The 15,437-nt window shown below is 40.6% G+C and overlaps 1 protein-coding gene across 1 annotated transcript in view; it reads left to right on the top strand.

The window, feature by feature from the left end:
- Positions 1–15,437, top strand: part of Ppp3r1 (protein phosphatase 3 regulatory subunit B, alpha) — a 43,989-nt gene that overhangs the window by 12,623 nt on the left and 15,929 nt on the right. Inside the window, exon 2 of the mRNA XM_057772227.1 lies at positions 10,422–10,461. Coding sequence (XP_057628210.1) covers positions 10,422–10,461 — 40 coding nt within the window. The remainder of the gene's footprint in view (positions 1–10,421; positions 10,462–15,437) is intronic.

Here is a 15,437-nt window from a genome sequence, read left to right as displayed (position 1 = left end):
ATGATTTTATTTAAGTACATTAGTTATGTAAATATAAATAAGTGTACAGATATATGAAAAATACATCCCGTCTCACTGTCCGTTCCTCTGAATGCGGAAGTGTCTCTGTGGTAGTGTAGGGTACCTTTGGGGATGTGCCGAGGAATGGTTTTCTGGGTCATATGATACTTCTGTTTTTAATTTTTTTTTTTTGAGCTGCCTTTATACTGACCTCTTTAACATTGTACTGGTTTGCCCTCTCCCAGGAGTGAATAACGGTTATTTCCTCACATCCTTGCCAACATTTGTTAGATTGCTCTGTGCAAGCCGTTCTTAATGGGGTGCAGTGTTATTCTCAAAGTGATTTTAGTTTGCATTTCCCAGGTGAAGAAGTATGTCAGACAATTTAAAAAATATGTACCGGTCACTTGGGGATTTTTCTTTGTGGGTTTTTTTGGTGGAGGGTTATTCTTTTAATTGGTGTTTAGTTTTTGTGGCCCTTTTAAAATTCTGGATGTTATTTACACAATGGAGTACTACACAACAGAAAAAAATAACATTTTGAATTTTGCAGGAAAATGGATGGACTTAGAACACGTTATTTTGAGTGAGGTAACCCAGACACAGACAGACAATTATCACATATACTCACTCATAGGTGGTTTTTAAACATAAAGCAAAGAAAACCAGCCTACAAATCACAATCCCAGAGAATTTAGACAACAATGAGGACACTAAGAGAGACTCACATAGATCTAATCTACATGGGAAGTAGAAAAAGACAAGATCTCCTGAGTAAACTGGGAGCATGGGGACCTTGGGGAAGGGTTGAAAGGGGAAGGGGAGCAGAGAAAAATGTAGAGATCAATAAAAATCAATAAAGGGCTGGAGAGATGGCTCAGTGGTTAAGAGCATTGCCTGCTCTTCCAAAGGTCCTGAGTTCAATTCCCAGCAACCACATGGTGGCTCACAACCATCTGTAATGAGGTCTGGTGCCCTCTTCTGGCCTTCAGGCATACACAGAAAGAATATTGTATACATAATAAATAACTAAATAAATATTAAAAAAAACATTAAAAAAAGACCTTTAAAAAATAAAAATAAAAATCAATAAAAAAAATAAAAAAGGAAAGAAAAAATGTAAAAAATGTTAAAAAAATTCTGGATGTTAGCTTAGCTGTCTGCCTGGAATGTGGTTACTGATGCTCTCCCATCCTGTGGCTGTCTGTTCTGATGTTAATTTCCTTAGCTCTTAGAAACTTTACCCTCATGGAATCCCTTCTGCTGATTCTCAGGGCAAGTTCCTATGCTGTTGGGGAATTCCTGCCTAAACCTGTATTTTGAAGGGCATTCTCCGCGTTGTGCTAACCATGTCAGCATTTCCAGTACTAAGATAAGGCCTTTGATCCACATAATGGGTGAAAGACCCTACCTATCTAACTTCATTCTTCTGTGTGGATATTTGATTTTCAACACCATTAGTTCAGTAATATTTTTTCCACTGCCTGTTTTTGATGCCTTTCTCAAAGGTTAGGTAGCCAAAGCTTTGTTTCTCTTAAGAGTCCTGTGTTCTGTTCCATCCTCTGTTTTTATGCCAGTGTCAGGTGTCTTTGTTACTGTAACTCTTGGATGTATTATGAGACCAGGTGTTCTGAGACCTCCAGCTGCGCTGTTCCTCTCAGAGTCCTTGCTATTCATGGTCTTCTCTGGCTCCGGACCAGTTCTTGGATTGTTTCTTTCTAGTTCTCTGAAGAATAACATTGGCATTTTGATGGGCATTGCATTGTAATAGGATTACTTTTGGCCAGATGGCCATTTTACAATATTGATCCTGTCAGTCAAGGAGCAAGGAAGTTCTTCCTGTTGTCTAGTGTGTTGTCTTGATTTTCTCGCAATGTATTGAAGTTTTCATTGCAGAAGTCTGTCACTTCCTTGGTTAGGTTTATCCCTGAGTACTTTGTTTTGGGGAAAGCTAATTTCTTTTTCTGTGAGTTTATTGTTTGTATATTTGAAGGCCGCTGACTTTTATATATTGATTTTTGCATTCTGCATCTTTACTGAAAGTGCTTATTTTGAGAGTTTTTGTTGAATCTATAGGATTTTTTTAAAAAACAGAATTACTTCATCTACAAATAGAGACAGATTTTTTCCATTTTATTTTAAGCTCTTTTATATCTTTTCTCCTCCTTGTTGATATAAGGTTTGGGTACTTTATTGAGTAAGGGAGGCAAGTAGATGTCTCTCTCTGTTTCTGGTTTTGGAGGAAATCTCTTAGTTCTCATCCATTCAATACAGGATCGGCCGTTAGCTTGTTGTATAGATTCTTCATTATTTTGAGGTATGTTCTATCTATTCCTCATGTCTCCAGGACTTTTATCATGAAAGTTTGTTAAATTTGTTCAGTGCCTTTTCTGCATCCATTATGATGATTGCATGATAACTGTTCTAACTTTATATATGTATTACATTTATTGATTTGCATTTGTTGAACCAACCTTGCATTTCAAGGATGAAGTCCACTTAAGTCATGGTGTAATCATTTTCCTGAATTCAGTTTGTAAATATTTTGAGAATCTTTGCATCTCTGTTTTTCAGAGAAACGGATCTGTGGTTTTCTAGTTTTGTCCTCTTTATTTGATTTTGCTTTTGAAATGGCACTGGTTTTGTGAAATTAATTTGAAAGTGTTCCTTCCCTTTATATTTTGTGCAACAGACCAAGGAGTATTGGTATTACGGTTTTATTAGCATCAAATTAGTTCACATTTTGTTTCTATCTTTGTGTACTTGCTGCTTAACCTGGTTGCCCCTACCTATTTGAAGGGTAGCTGGAGAGGAAATGTGGGTATGAATGTCAAGTCTCTTAGCAAGGATCCAGCAACAGAAATGTCTATTCATTTTTTTTTCATTTAGTGAATGTTAGAGTGCCCCTTTCCATCCGCACTTATTTTCAGTTCACTTCTAGAGCCGTTCTTTGCTCTATTAGCAGATTACTCTGCTTTTAAAATGTCTTCATTTCGTTCTAATTTAAAGGTAATTAAGTTTTCACTTAATACATTTGAGGCATCCGGAGGGTTTTAGGACTTTAAGATGTCCTTTGAAGAGCGGTACTATTGTTAGGACATATCTATCACACAGAGAGCAGCAGATTGCATCTGTGTGAACTTTCTTTTATACAAGTTTTCGCTGCATCCAACCATATACACCAACCATACTCGAGGTGTAGTGTATACATTTGGATTATACTCGAGGTGTAGTGTATACATTTGGATTATATTCTTAAATCCTGACACTGAAGTCTTGTGCGGTGACACCTGCAGTATACTGGTTGCTTGCTAAAACACCAAGTTGGATATAGTGCCACCCCATCCCCCTTTGAGTTTGTTTAATGTCGCGGACAAATGTTCCTGGACAAATGAGTGGTTGACGCGAGAGGGAAGATGGATGGAAGTTCATCCATAGTGGCTCGATGGTCAGCATTTTGACTTCATATTTCTGAAAGCATGTTTTAGGACTAGAGTATGTAGGTATGCTCTGTATCCTGCAGTAAAGAACATACTGAACAAAGCAGGCGTTTGCTTCTGAGGAGCTGAAGAGGAAGACGTTTTGTCGTCTATGACTAGTACATGAGAAAGTGTGTGAGGGCGGCAGAGAGGCTCAGTGGTTAGGGGCTCTGACTGCTTCTCCAGAGGGCTACGATTTGATTCCTGACACCCACATGACAGTTAGCAACCATCTGTGACTCCAGACCCTAGGGAACTTATGTCCTCTCGGCCTCCAAGAGTACAAGACTTGCAAACGGACACAGGCATACTTGCAGGTAAAACACCCGTACACACTTTTACAAAGGTAAATGTTTTGATTATATTAGACTAGATCAGCAAGTCATTTTGAAAATTTCATCTCCTGGGGCTGGAGAGATGGCTCAGCTGTTAAGAGCACTGACTGCTCTTAACAAAGGTCCTGAGTTCAATTCCCAGCAACCACATGGTGGCTCAAACGATCTGTAATGAGGTCTGGTGCCCTCTTCTGGCCTGCAGGCATACACACAGACAAAATATTGTATACATAATAAATAAATAAATATTTTACAAAAAAAGAAAATTTCATCTCCTAAGGTCACTTTAAAGACACTTGGCAGGGAGGAGGGGAATGGATAATGTGGATCATTTCTTGTTGTTTAGCAACCAGCATAGCTTACAGTTACCGATCATATTCAGTTTGTGCTGTTCTAATACTATGATTCATAGAAGATCTACAGTGAAGAGGAAATGGGGAATTATTGTCCCTGCTGTTAACCTCTTCCTGATTAAAGTTTTTCCTTAGTTTGTTTATATGCATCTTACTCATCGATTATGTATTAATAGCCTACATAAACACATGTATTCTAAGAATATAGAAAAACACAGATTATGATAGAGCCGTGATAGACTGTAGAGCTGTGTTCACTGGATTAGGTTTTTCATTGTTTTGAGATAGTCTGGTTAGGTGAGGCTGGCTTTGCTGCTGGCCTTTTGGCTCCCATCTGGTTGCTGCTAGAGTTATAAACATGAGCACAATTCCCACCTCTATTTCTTCTCTATTTCTCTTTTTTTTAAAGATTTATTTATTATGTATACAACATTATGCCTCCAAGTATGCCCGCATGCCAGAAGAGGGCGCCAGATCTCATTATAGATGGTTGTGAGCCACCATGTGGTTGCTGGGAATTGAACTCAGGACCTCTGGAATAACAGCCAGTGCTCTTAACCACTGAGCCATCTCTCTAGCCCTCTTCTCTATTTCTTATTTGCTCGCTTTGCAGTTAACAAATTTCTCCTTCAAATTCTTTAAATTTTGGTTGCTTTTCTTTTCTTTCTTTTTTGTTTTTGTGATGTTTTAGTTTTAACTTTATTGTTACTGTTTTGAGACAAGGTCTCATTGGGTAGCCCTGGCTGTTCTGAAACTTGATATGTAGACCAGGCTGGTCTCAAACTCATAAAAATTCACCTGCTGCCTCTGTCTCTCGATTGCTAGCGTTAAAGGTGTGTGCTACTGTGCCTACCCTTCTCCCTCTTTTTAAGTTTTGAAAAACTGCCTCAGCTGTGTTTTGTAGGCCAGCTTAAATTGTGGGCCCAAGTGATCCTCTTGCCTCAGCTTCTTCAGTACTGGAACTACAGGCAAATTTCTTGCCCACTGAGCTAGGATTCATGTTATGTGGGGTTTTTTTGGTCTGTCCTTGGCGTAAGGTAATTTTACCACGTATATGTTGAGAATTTTGATTTCCAAAACTCTATAAAGTTTTGTCTTTAGTGACACTTTCCTCTGAGCCTAGGTTCTGTAATTTCTTGACAAACAGATACACGCACACACACACACACACGGAGATCCATAGACGGATTAGATTATACTTTCAAAGTTATATGCTGGAGGAATAGTATTGAGAACATCAGTTTAAACTTTGATCATGCATACCACATTGCATTATATTTGTGCAGTTTTCCTTACAAGTAGTTCTGTTAAAGAGGATTAATAATATACTCTTGTCTTTACATATAGGAAAATATTTAGATTATTAGCACATCAATTTAGTCAGGTGTAAATTTCCATAGGAAAGGTTACACCCAGATAGTACCATGAAAGAAGAATCAGTATGTTAGGTATTAGTCGTAGTATAAAAACAAAGTACGAATAAATCAGATTAAAATTCGGGACTTAAAGTGTGTCTCTTTCCAAAAGGAGGCCAGTTTCTTAGAGAAATCCCTGGCCCTAGCACGGAAAGTATAAAATGCGCAGAAGGATGTGCACGTATCTGAAGGACACAGGAACCAATTCACTGAGTAGGAACAGTCACTGGCGATATTTGAAGTGATTTAAGCATTAGATAATATTGATAAATGATTATAGCTCAGTGTCAGATAAATCCACAAGTCCATGCCAAGCATAGCTTTGCACGCCTTTAATCCCAGCATTTGGCAGCAGAGGCAGGTGGATCTCTGAGTTCCAGACTTAACCTGGGTTGCATAGTGAGTTCCAGAGCAGCTAGGAACAACATACCCGAGAGACCCTATCTTGAGAGAGAGAAAGGAAAACAAGAGCTCATGTCGAAAGGATGATAAAATCAGAAAATTGCCACGACAGTCCTGTCAGTTGCCGTTATTCAAAAGCGTCAGTGGCTTAAAACAGCACACATTTATAATTCCAGTGTTTACTGTGCTAGCTTGCTTTATTGTCTCAAAAAGTTGGAATCGGGGTGACTGGGGCACAGAGTCTCAAGTGAAGGTTTGGTTGAGAGAAAGATTCTTAGCTATGTTAATCAGCTGTGGGCAGTTGGTTCCTTGGCTCACTGAAGGCCCCTTCAGTTTCTTCCCGCATGACCAAGTATGCAAGCTGAAAAATGCAAGACTATCAGCAGAATAGAATCTGCAGTAATTTATAACTTAATTACAGAATTAAATACCTTAGTTTTACATCAAATTTTTAAAAAAGCAGATTACACAAGCACAGGATAATACACAATTTTGTGACCATCTTAGAATCTGCTACCATGGTAATGAACACAATACAGTTTACTCTGATACTGTCTCTAGTTGTTAAAGCTATTGGGTGAAGTTTAAGTGTAGTTTAGGTATTTACCTAGTCTGGAAATAACTTCCCCCAAGATTTACTTATTAAATACCCAGAAGGAGAGACACTGTGCTCTTGGTGCGAGAACTGGAGGGTTTTGTTTTTTTTATTTCGTGTATTTCATGCTAGCTGTGAGTTCCTGATCTCCCTGCTCCACATCCCAAGTAGTAGATTTCAGGCCTTTGCCACCAAGCGTGCCTCTGAGAGGACACATCTTAAGTGATTAAAATTAAGATTACCGGGGCTGGAGAGATGGCTCAGCGGTTAAGAGCATTGCTTGTTCTTCCAAAGGTCCTGAGTTCAATTCCCAGCAACCACATGGTGGCTCACAACCATCTGTAATGAGGTCTGGTGCCCTCTTCTGGCTTTCAGGCATACACGCAGAAAGAATATTGTATACATAATAAATAGATAAATATTTAAAAAAAAATAAATAAATAAAATTAAGATTACCAATATTAGAAATGAACCCACACGTCCACCTCCCAGCTAACCCCTCCCCACTGTGTGAGATGCTGAGGGTCAGACCCCTCCATCATCTTTGCTCCCGGTCACTGGAAACTATGAAAAAGAAATCAATCACCACCTTCAGAGGTGGCGTCAGGCAAGCATTGAGGGTAAAAAGTCTAAAACAAAAAGCAGACTGAAGAGCACAGCACAGGACAGTCACCAGCCTGTATTCCAGGTGTGATTCCCCTCTGTATGCTGTGGGTATGTTTTATTGTCGTTGGTGAATAAAAAAGCTGCTTTCAGCCAATGACTTAACAGACTGTAGCCAGCCTGGAAAGGATATATAGAGGAGGTGGAGTCAGTGAGACACCGGGTAGCCTCTGCCGGAAGGAAAAAGACGCTGGGGAATTTTACCAGTAAACTACGAGCCTCATGGTAAAATATAAAATAATGGAAATGGGTTAATTTAAGATATAAGAGCTAGCCGGGCGGTGGTGGCGCATGCCTTTAATCCCAGCACTTGGGAGGCAGAGGCAGGTGAATCTCTGTGAGTTCGAGACCAGCCTGGTCTACAAGAGCTAGTTCCAGGACAGGCTCCAAAGCCACAGAGAAACCCTGTCTCGAAAAACCAAAAAAAAAAAAAGAGAGAGAGAGAGCTAGCTAGCAATATGCTTAAGCTATTGGCTAAGCAATATTTTAATTAATACAATTTTGTGTAATTATTTTGGGTCTGAGCAGCGGGGAACAAAAGAGTAGCCTCCAACTACACAGTGGTTTGTATTTTGTTGTTGTTGTTTATTAAAAAGTGCTGTTTAAGGGTCTCTGTCACTGTGATGAGCGCCATGACCAAAAGCAACTTGTGGGGGAATGTCCTCTGGACTATTCCTTACTGCTAAGTTAACTGAAGGAACTGCTGAGTGGCTTCTCTTTGGGGCTTACTCATCTGCTTTCTTACTCATCTAGGACCCACACAGGGCTGGCTCTGTCCCCAGTAGGCTAGATGCTCTCACATTAATCATTCATCAAGAAAAACGCCCAGCGGACCTGCCTACAAGCAATCTGATGGAGGAGGCATTTTCTCAGTTGAGGTTCCTTTCCCAGATGACCCTAGGTTTGTGTCAAGCTGACGAAAGGTGGGGGGGGGGAGGACAAATACTGAGACAACCACCAGCCCACAAAAAAGGACAGTGTCATGTAATCCAAGCTAGTCCTGAACTCACTGTTGACTGCTGGGATCACAGATGTACCGCTGTGCATAATCTGTCTTTTATTGAGGATACGTATGACACGTCTTATAGAACAGAGACTGTTGTATAGATTTCATTACCTTCTGGTATTTTTTACAGATTAAGTGATAGGCTATAATCATTGTCTTTCTGCGTGGCTTTTTAAGAAACATGTTTTACCCACGCTGTGAATTGATAAGAAGGGTGTTTCTTCATTGTCAGATGTGGACGTGCACGCTGTTTTCTGGATTCTGTCTTGTTCCTGTAGCTTCTTCCGTCCGACTCTCAAGTCACGTGGAATTAACTTACTGATTTTCAGCTTGATTTTAAAATTCTTTTTCTAGAGTAAGCCCAGAACAGCCTTTTAATTCATGGTTAATGCAAACCTTCTGAGGACCGTACCTTGGCGCCCTGTGTGTTGAGATCCACCCATCCCTCTTGACGTGTTGGTACACTCTCAGTTCTGTGAGCACCAGGGATTATCAGCCGCTGATAGTTCTTTCCTTAGCTTTGGGGCGGGATGGGCGATGTCCTAATGCAGCTGAAGACAGGGAGCTCTCTACAGACCCCAGGTTGCTAGAGCTTCCCCCTCTGAGGGGCTTTTGCTCACAAATACAACCTCCTGTGACTTCTCAGTTCTCCAGGGCAGGCCCTGGGCCCCTTGACTGCTGATCATTTCTGAAGTACAGCTTCATGCAGTTTCCTGATGTACTGTTTTATGCCACTTACACACTTGGTGTGGCGTTGCTCCTTGGAGGCAGAGAGAATTGATTTTCTTGGGTTTATTTGGTTTTTGATCATTGTGATGATAGTTCTTAGACTGGGCGTAGTGACTCACACCTTTAATTCCTGTACATGTTAGGCAGAAGCAGAAAGCGTTGTGTAATAAGACTTTGTCCAAAAAAGCCCAATATATAGTTTATCTTATACTCCAGACAAAGAGATTTATTTAAGGACTTGATCATCAAGTGATCTTGTGAACAAATTGGTCATTTGTAAAATGCTTGAATTCTGCAGGCTTTCTTACTTTGTAAATTTAAGACATATTAACTTTAGGAACCCTAGGCCTGTGTTTCTTCTGCAGCACCCTTTCCCTCTGATCTGGGGGGTGGGGGGATACATAAATTAGGGGACAGGATGACTCCTTACATAAAGAAATACTTGGAAGTAGTTTTAAGTGGCTGGTTGGTTTATATGGGGCTTCATGGCCCTGTTAGCATCTCACTAATATTTTAGGTTCTACAGTATTTGGGAAATTCTTTTACTGAATGTATATAATTGATAACAAGGTTTTTCCTCTTCCTTTCCTCTCCTCCTTCTTCCCCTCCTCCCTCCCCCCCTTTTTTTTTGTACCTGGTGCTGAGAACCGAACTCTCATATGTTTGCTTGTGAGCCTAGCCTGTAACGGCTGAGCCATCTCTCCAGGCCAAGGCTTTTCTTCTTAGCAGTTTGTTTTGTGGTCTAATTAAATTTTAACTAAGCAGAAAAGACAGGAATGTTCTCACTCTGAACTTTTCATCAAAATGAGCTCATTAGCCTGATACGTTGGCAGAGGCCTGTAACCTCAGTACTTGGGGGTTGAGGCAGGAGCTTCAGGAGCTCTATGTCACCCTTACCTCAAGGCCGGGCCTTGGAACAGTGTTTCAGAAAAGAAACAAAGCAAACTTAGTTCATCCAGCAAAACAAGTGACTGCATTGACAGTCTCTAACATGTGGAATTTTGTGTGTAGTGTGTTTATGGTATTAAAAAAAACTTGAACTATATTTTATCAAATGCTTGCATAAATCTTAATGAGAACTTACCCGTTTCTTTTATGTACAATATTGCTTAATTTTTTTATTTTTTTATTTTTTTTTTTTGGTTTTTCGAGACAGGGTTTCTCTGTGGTTTTTGGAGCCTGTCCTGGAACTAGCTCTTGTAGACTAGGCTGGTCTCGAACTCACAGAGATCCGCCTGCCTCTGCCTCCTGAGTGCTGGGATTAAAGGCGTGCGCCACCACCGCCCGGCGCTTAATATGTTTTCTTACCAGTTAAGTATAGTTTATAATTCTAAATAATAAATTTGGGGCTCATTTACCTGTCTTGTCACATAAAAAAAGTTGTTTAATTTTCCAAAGACGTTTGGGTGTATCTCATAACTAATTGATTCTTTCTTTCCCCCAGGGAAATGAGGCGAGTTACCCTTTGGAAATGTGCTCACACTGTAAGTTGAATATAATGCGTGCAACAGCCATTTGTTTTGCTTATAAATCTACATGTGTGTTACGTCTCTATGATACATACTTGTTGATTTTGTGTCAAATGTGCTCACATTTAAAATGGAGAACACATGGATCAGATGTTCATTTTATTAACAGAGTAGAGAATTTAAAAGAAAAAACCTTACGATTAGTATGTACACCATATTGTAATTATTAGATTTATACTCCCAAATCCCTTTGTCCTAAGTTCACAGAGGGTTCTTTGCAGTTTCCAAGTGAATTTGTAATCATGTTGTCTTCTGTTTTGCTTTTACTGTTTGTTGGTCGAAGGATCTGGACTCCTTTGCCTTGTGATGTTAATAGCTGTACCCAGCATTCCCCAAATCATTTGGAAGATGGAATTGCGAGAGTATGAAAACTGGTCTTTCGTGGGCTGGTACTTATCACATAGCCCAGTCAGTTATCACATAGACCGGAGAGTAGATCCTTCTGTACGTTCAGGAAGGAGAAACAAATGTATTAAATTTGCATTTGACTATTTCTACATATGTGTGGGTGGGGTTGGAATTATATGTGTGACATGGTGTCGTGTGGAGATCAGAGGGCAGCTTGTGGGAGTTGGTTTTTCTTCGTATCATAGTGGTCAGAGGATCCAACTGAATATATGTTATTAAGTGTGGCAGCAAGTGATATAGATATAAATAATTTGGATTGATGTGAATCTTGGTTTATTGATACTAATTTAAGGTCAATCTTGTTATATGTATATTTCTGATCTTGATTAAGGTATTGTGATTGTGTAGTTCATTTAAAAATGTAATGTATAATTAGGAAATATAGGTTGCTAATGGATAATCATCGATAATAGTAAAGCTTGTAGTCATGTTAGTTAGATTTTCTAGATATATAGAGGTATATTTCAGTTAAATAGACATTCTTCATATTTTTCAAAGACTACAGAATATGGCATTTAATGTTTTAATAACTTAGGGCTTTTCATGACAATGAGACACGTCTGCTCCTGGCAGCACCAATCTACTTCAAGGGGAAGATGGGCATCGAAGAGGCTCCTTATGGAGTCTGATAGCCATTTGGGCAAGAAACTGCTCTTGCCTGGACTGTTGCATAAACTGGACACAACCCACAGAGAGAGGACTGCTGAACTTGCCTAAAGGTGAGATGATTCTTTGGGGTTCCTGACTCATGAAAGAGTCTGCGAGACATTCTGCAGGAGATAGCAGATAGTGACTGAACTGCCTTTGAAATTTCCTGCTTCGTGGAAGAGTCTGCTGGATACTATGGGCCTGAAGGCTGAAGATGGATGCCCCGATGGTACAGAGGAACTATGGGCGACTGTCCAGGCAGCAAGATGTCTCTGTCAATTCCAGAGTTTTGGAAGTTGCTTATTTCTTGTTTGCTTAGGTAATATTATATCCTTCTGGAGTCTTTGATGGAGTTGAAGAATAAAGTGATAGTTATAGTTTTCCTTAGTTATGATAAAAGATAAAGTAGATATAAATATTGTAACTATAATTCTTGCTTGATAACGTTTGTTATATGTAATTTTACTATGTTAAAATTAAAGCCTTTTTCGTTTAAACAGAATAAGGGGAAATGATGGAGGAGGATCATCCGTCTATGTGTTACTTTCATTGGTTAATAAAGAAACTGCCTTGGCCCTTTGATAGGACAGAAAATTAGGTAGGTGGAGTAAACAGAACAGGCTGCTGGGTAGAAGGCAGTGAGGCAGCCGCCATGGGGTCAGACCGCCGTGGAGCCAGCTGCCAGGTCAGACATGCTGAATCTTTCCCGGTAAGCCACCACCTTGTGGTGCTACACAGATTATTAGGAATGGGTTAATCAAGATATGAGAGTTAGCCAGTAAAAGGGTAGAGATAATGGGCCAGGCAGTGTTTAAAAGAATACAATTTGTGTGTTTTTATTTCGGGGCATAAGCTAGCCAGGCGGCCGGGATCCAGGCGGGACCGCAGCCCGCCACTCCTTACTACAAGCAAGTACCTTTACTGCTGAGCAGTTTTTACCAGTCCCTTATTTCTTACTTATTTATAAAACAGGTTCTCACTGTGCAGCCCTGTCTTATCTGTCTGTCCATCTGTCTGTCCATCTCTCCACCTACCCATCCCTACCTACTTACCTACCTACCTATCTCTGTCTGTCTGTCTGTCTGTCTGTCTGTCTCTCTGTCTGAACTATGGGGTAGGTTCTTACTGTGCAGCCCTACTCACCCACGCATTTATTTGTTTGCTTACCAGGCTCACCATGGGTCCCTATTTATTTATGAATGAATGATAAAGGTTCTCACAATGTAGCCCTGCTTGATTAATTATTTGTTTCTTTATGAGATAAGTTCTCGCCATATAGTTGTGTTTATTTGCTTATTTATTTGTGGGACAGGTTTTCACTGTGTAGTCTTGCTTGCCTGCTTGCTTGTTTGTTGAAAAGATTCTCGCTGTGTAGTCCTGGCTAGCCTGGAATTTTTAAATGTAGATCACACTGGACTTGACTCAGAGAGATCTGTTTCCTTCTGCTCCTGGGGTGCTGGGACTAAAAGCATCCACCAGTCAGTGTTCTACCATTGTGAAGAGACACCATGACCATGACAGTTCTTAAAAAAGAAAGCATTTAATTGGGGGCTTTTTTTTTTTTTAAACAAGTTCAGAGGTTTAGACTATTATGGAGGGGAGCTTTGGAGGGAGCGTGGTAGCGTGCACGCAGGAACGGTGCTGGAGAAGTAGTTGAGAGTCCTACATTTGAATCCACAGGGGCAGGAGGGAGAGAGAGAAAGAGAGAGCCAGCCTCTGGGCCCGACTTCTCAAATCTCAAAATAATCCCAGCACTCAGGAGGCAGAGGCAGGCGGATCTCTGTGAGTTCGAGGCCAACCTGGTCTACAAAAGCTAGTTCCATGGCAGGCTCCAAAGCTACAGACAATCCCTGTCTTGGAAAAAAAAAATCTCAAAACCAATCTCCCAGCAAGGAATAGGGGCACTCCCTGGTGGCCATGCATTCAAGTATATGAGCCTATGGGACCATTTTTATTCAAACCAAATTTCTCCCCCCATAGGCTTGTACCCATATCATAATTTAAAAATATGTTCAGCTTAACTTCTTCAAAAATCCCCATAGTTTATGTAAGTCTCAACATTATTTAAAAATTCATAGTTCAAGTCTTCTGAAACTCAAAGTAATCTATTAACTCACCTCTATGAAATAAAAATGAAAAGCAAACCACGTACTTCTAACATAAAGTGGCATAGAATGTACATTATTATTTCAAAGGGGAGGAAAGGGCACATAGTGAGGAAATACTGGACCAAAGCAAGACTGAAAACCAGCAGGACAAACTCTAGACTCGCATATCCATGTCTGATGTCAAAAAGCTCCTCAGATCTGCAACACTCTTATCTCCACTGGGCTGGTTCAACTCCTTGCTAGTGGCTTTCTTTGGCGGGTAGTTCATGACTTTGGGGTCTCCAACACAATCCAGGCTTCACCTTCATGCCTTTATGTTGACCTCTCCGGTTTTCTGTGCGGGGGCACCCTAACACACCCCTGGACTTAGCAGTTTTCTTCAGCGGAGGGAGATTCCACAGAACCACATGGCTGCCGAGTTCTTCTGCTTAATGGGGCAAGAACTTGGGCACCTTGTTCAGATACATTTTCACCAACTTTCTGTTTTAAGTGGTTTCCTTCAATGCTTTAGCTTTTCTTTAGTTACTTCTCACAAATAGGAAGCTTGGTTGGGAGGGGTCTTATGCTGAGCTCAGGCTCCCTTTATTCCGGTTAGTGTCAGGCTTTAATTCTTTAAAGTTTTTATCTCCTCGAGATGTGTACTTAGCTTCCTTACCCTTCCTGGTGCTCCTTTTCCTCTCAGGCTCGACATGTTGTATTTTTCCATGCGCAGCTCACTCTTGATTATAGATCTGCTTAAGAGTGACCACTAATAACCACATGGTATATTCAGTATTAGATTGTCTTGAAATCTCCACTAATGCCATTAATCCAAACTCTTCAGGTAGAATTTTTTGGACAAGTGCAGAAAGCGGCCACATTCTTGGCCAAAATACCACAAGAATGGTCTCTAGTCTACTAATATTCTTCCCCTCTGAAACTTCTGTGGCTGAACCTCAGTTCAAATCACCCTTGCCACTGTCTTCTGTGCTTCTCCTAGGATGGCCCGTTTAGACCAGCTTGACACGTTCAACCTGCTTTCCTAATCCAGAATCCCAAAGTCCACATTCTGCCAACAAGCAGCATGGTCAGGCCTGTGAGAGCAATACCCTTTCTCGACCAACATACCTCCTGATCCTTTTAAATTGTGTCAACTCCTGTGCCTGGGCATCCAAAGCTGTAAGCCTATGGCCATTCCTAGTCAAACCGCCATGTCATGCCTGACTATTTAGTCTTACTGTTGTGCATATGAGTGCATGGTGTGTGTGTGTGTGTGTGTGTGTGTGTGTGTGTGTGTGTGTAAGCTAGAAGACAACTCTGGAGGAAGTTAGTTCCAGGGGTTGAGCTCAAAGGCCCTTTACCCTCTGAGCCATTTTGCCAACCCAGGTCTTAATATTATATACATGTTAGATGGAACCTTACTATTTGAAGGACTGGGTGTTAATTTAGACTGTAAATGGTGTACTTGAATAGTATGTTGTAAAAGTTTTGAGGACACTGAGATCACTTTTGTGTGGCCCCATGCTGTTGGCGACTGAAGGACGGGCTGCTCTGTGGAGGCTCCACTCAGGTGGATGAATGGCCTTTGGGATCCTTGACAGTTTACCTCCACACTTGTCCCAGTTGTGATTCCCGTTAATCCTCGGGGCAGGTGTGTAGAATAACACCTTACCATCTTATTTCATTGCTGATGTAATATTTAGAAACAAAAAGCACATGGCTTATGGGCTTGGTCACACTGTCGTTTTCTCCTTTTTTTTTACAATACCATTTTTTTAAAATTTTTAA

The sequence above is a fragment of the Chionomys nivalis genome, chromosome 6, assembly GCF_950005125.1.
Source record: "Chionomys nivalis chromosome 6, mChiNiv1.1, whole genome shotgun sequence".
Classification (NCBI taxonomy): Eukaryota; Metazoa; Chordata; class Mammalia; order Rodentia; family Cricetidae; genus Chionomys; species Chionomys nivalis.
Note: the sequence above shows the minus strand (reverse complement) of the source record. Positions and strands in the feature narration are given on the sequence as shown.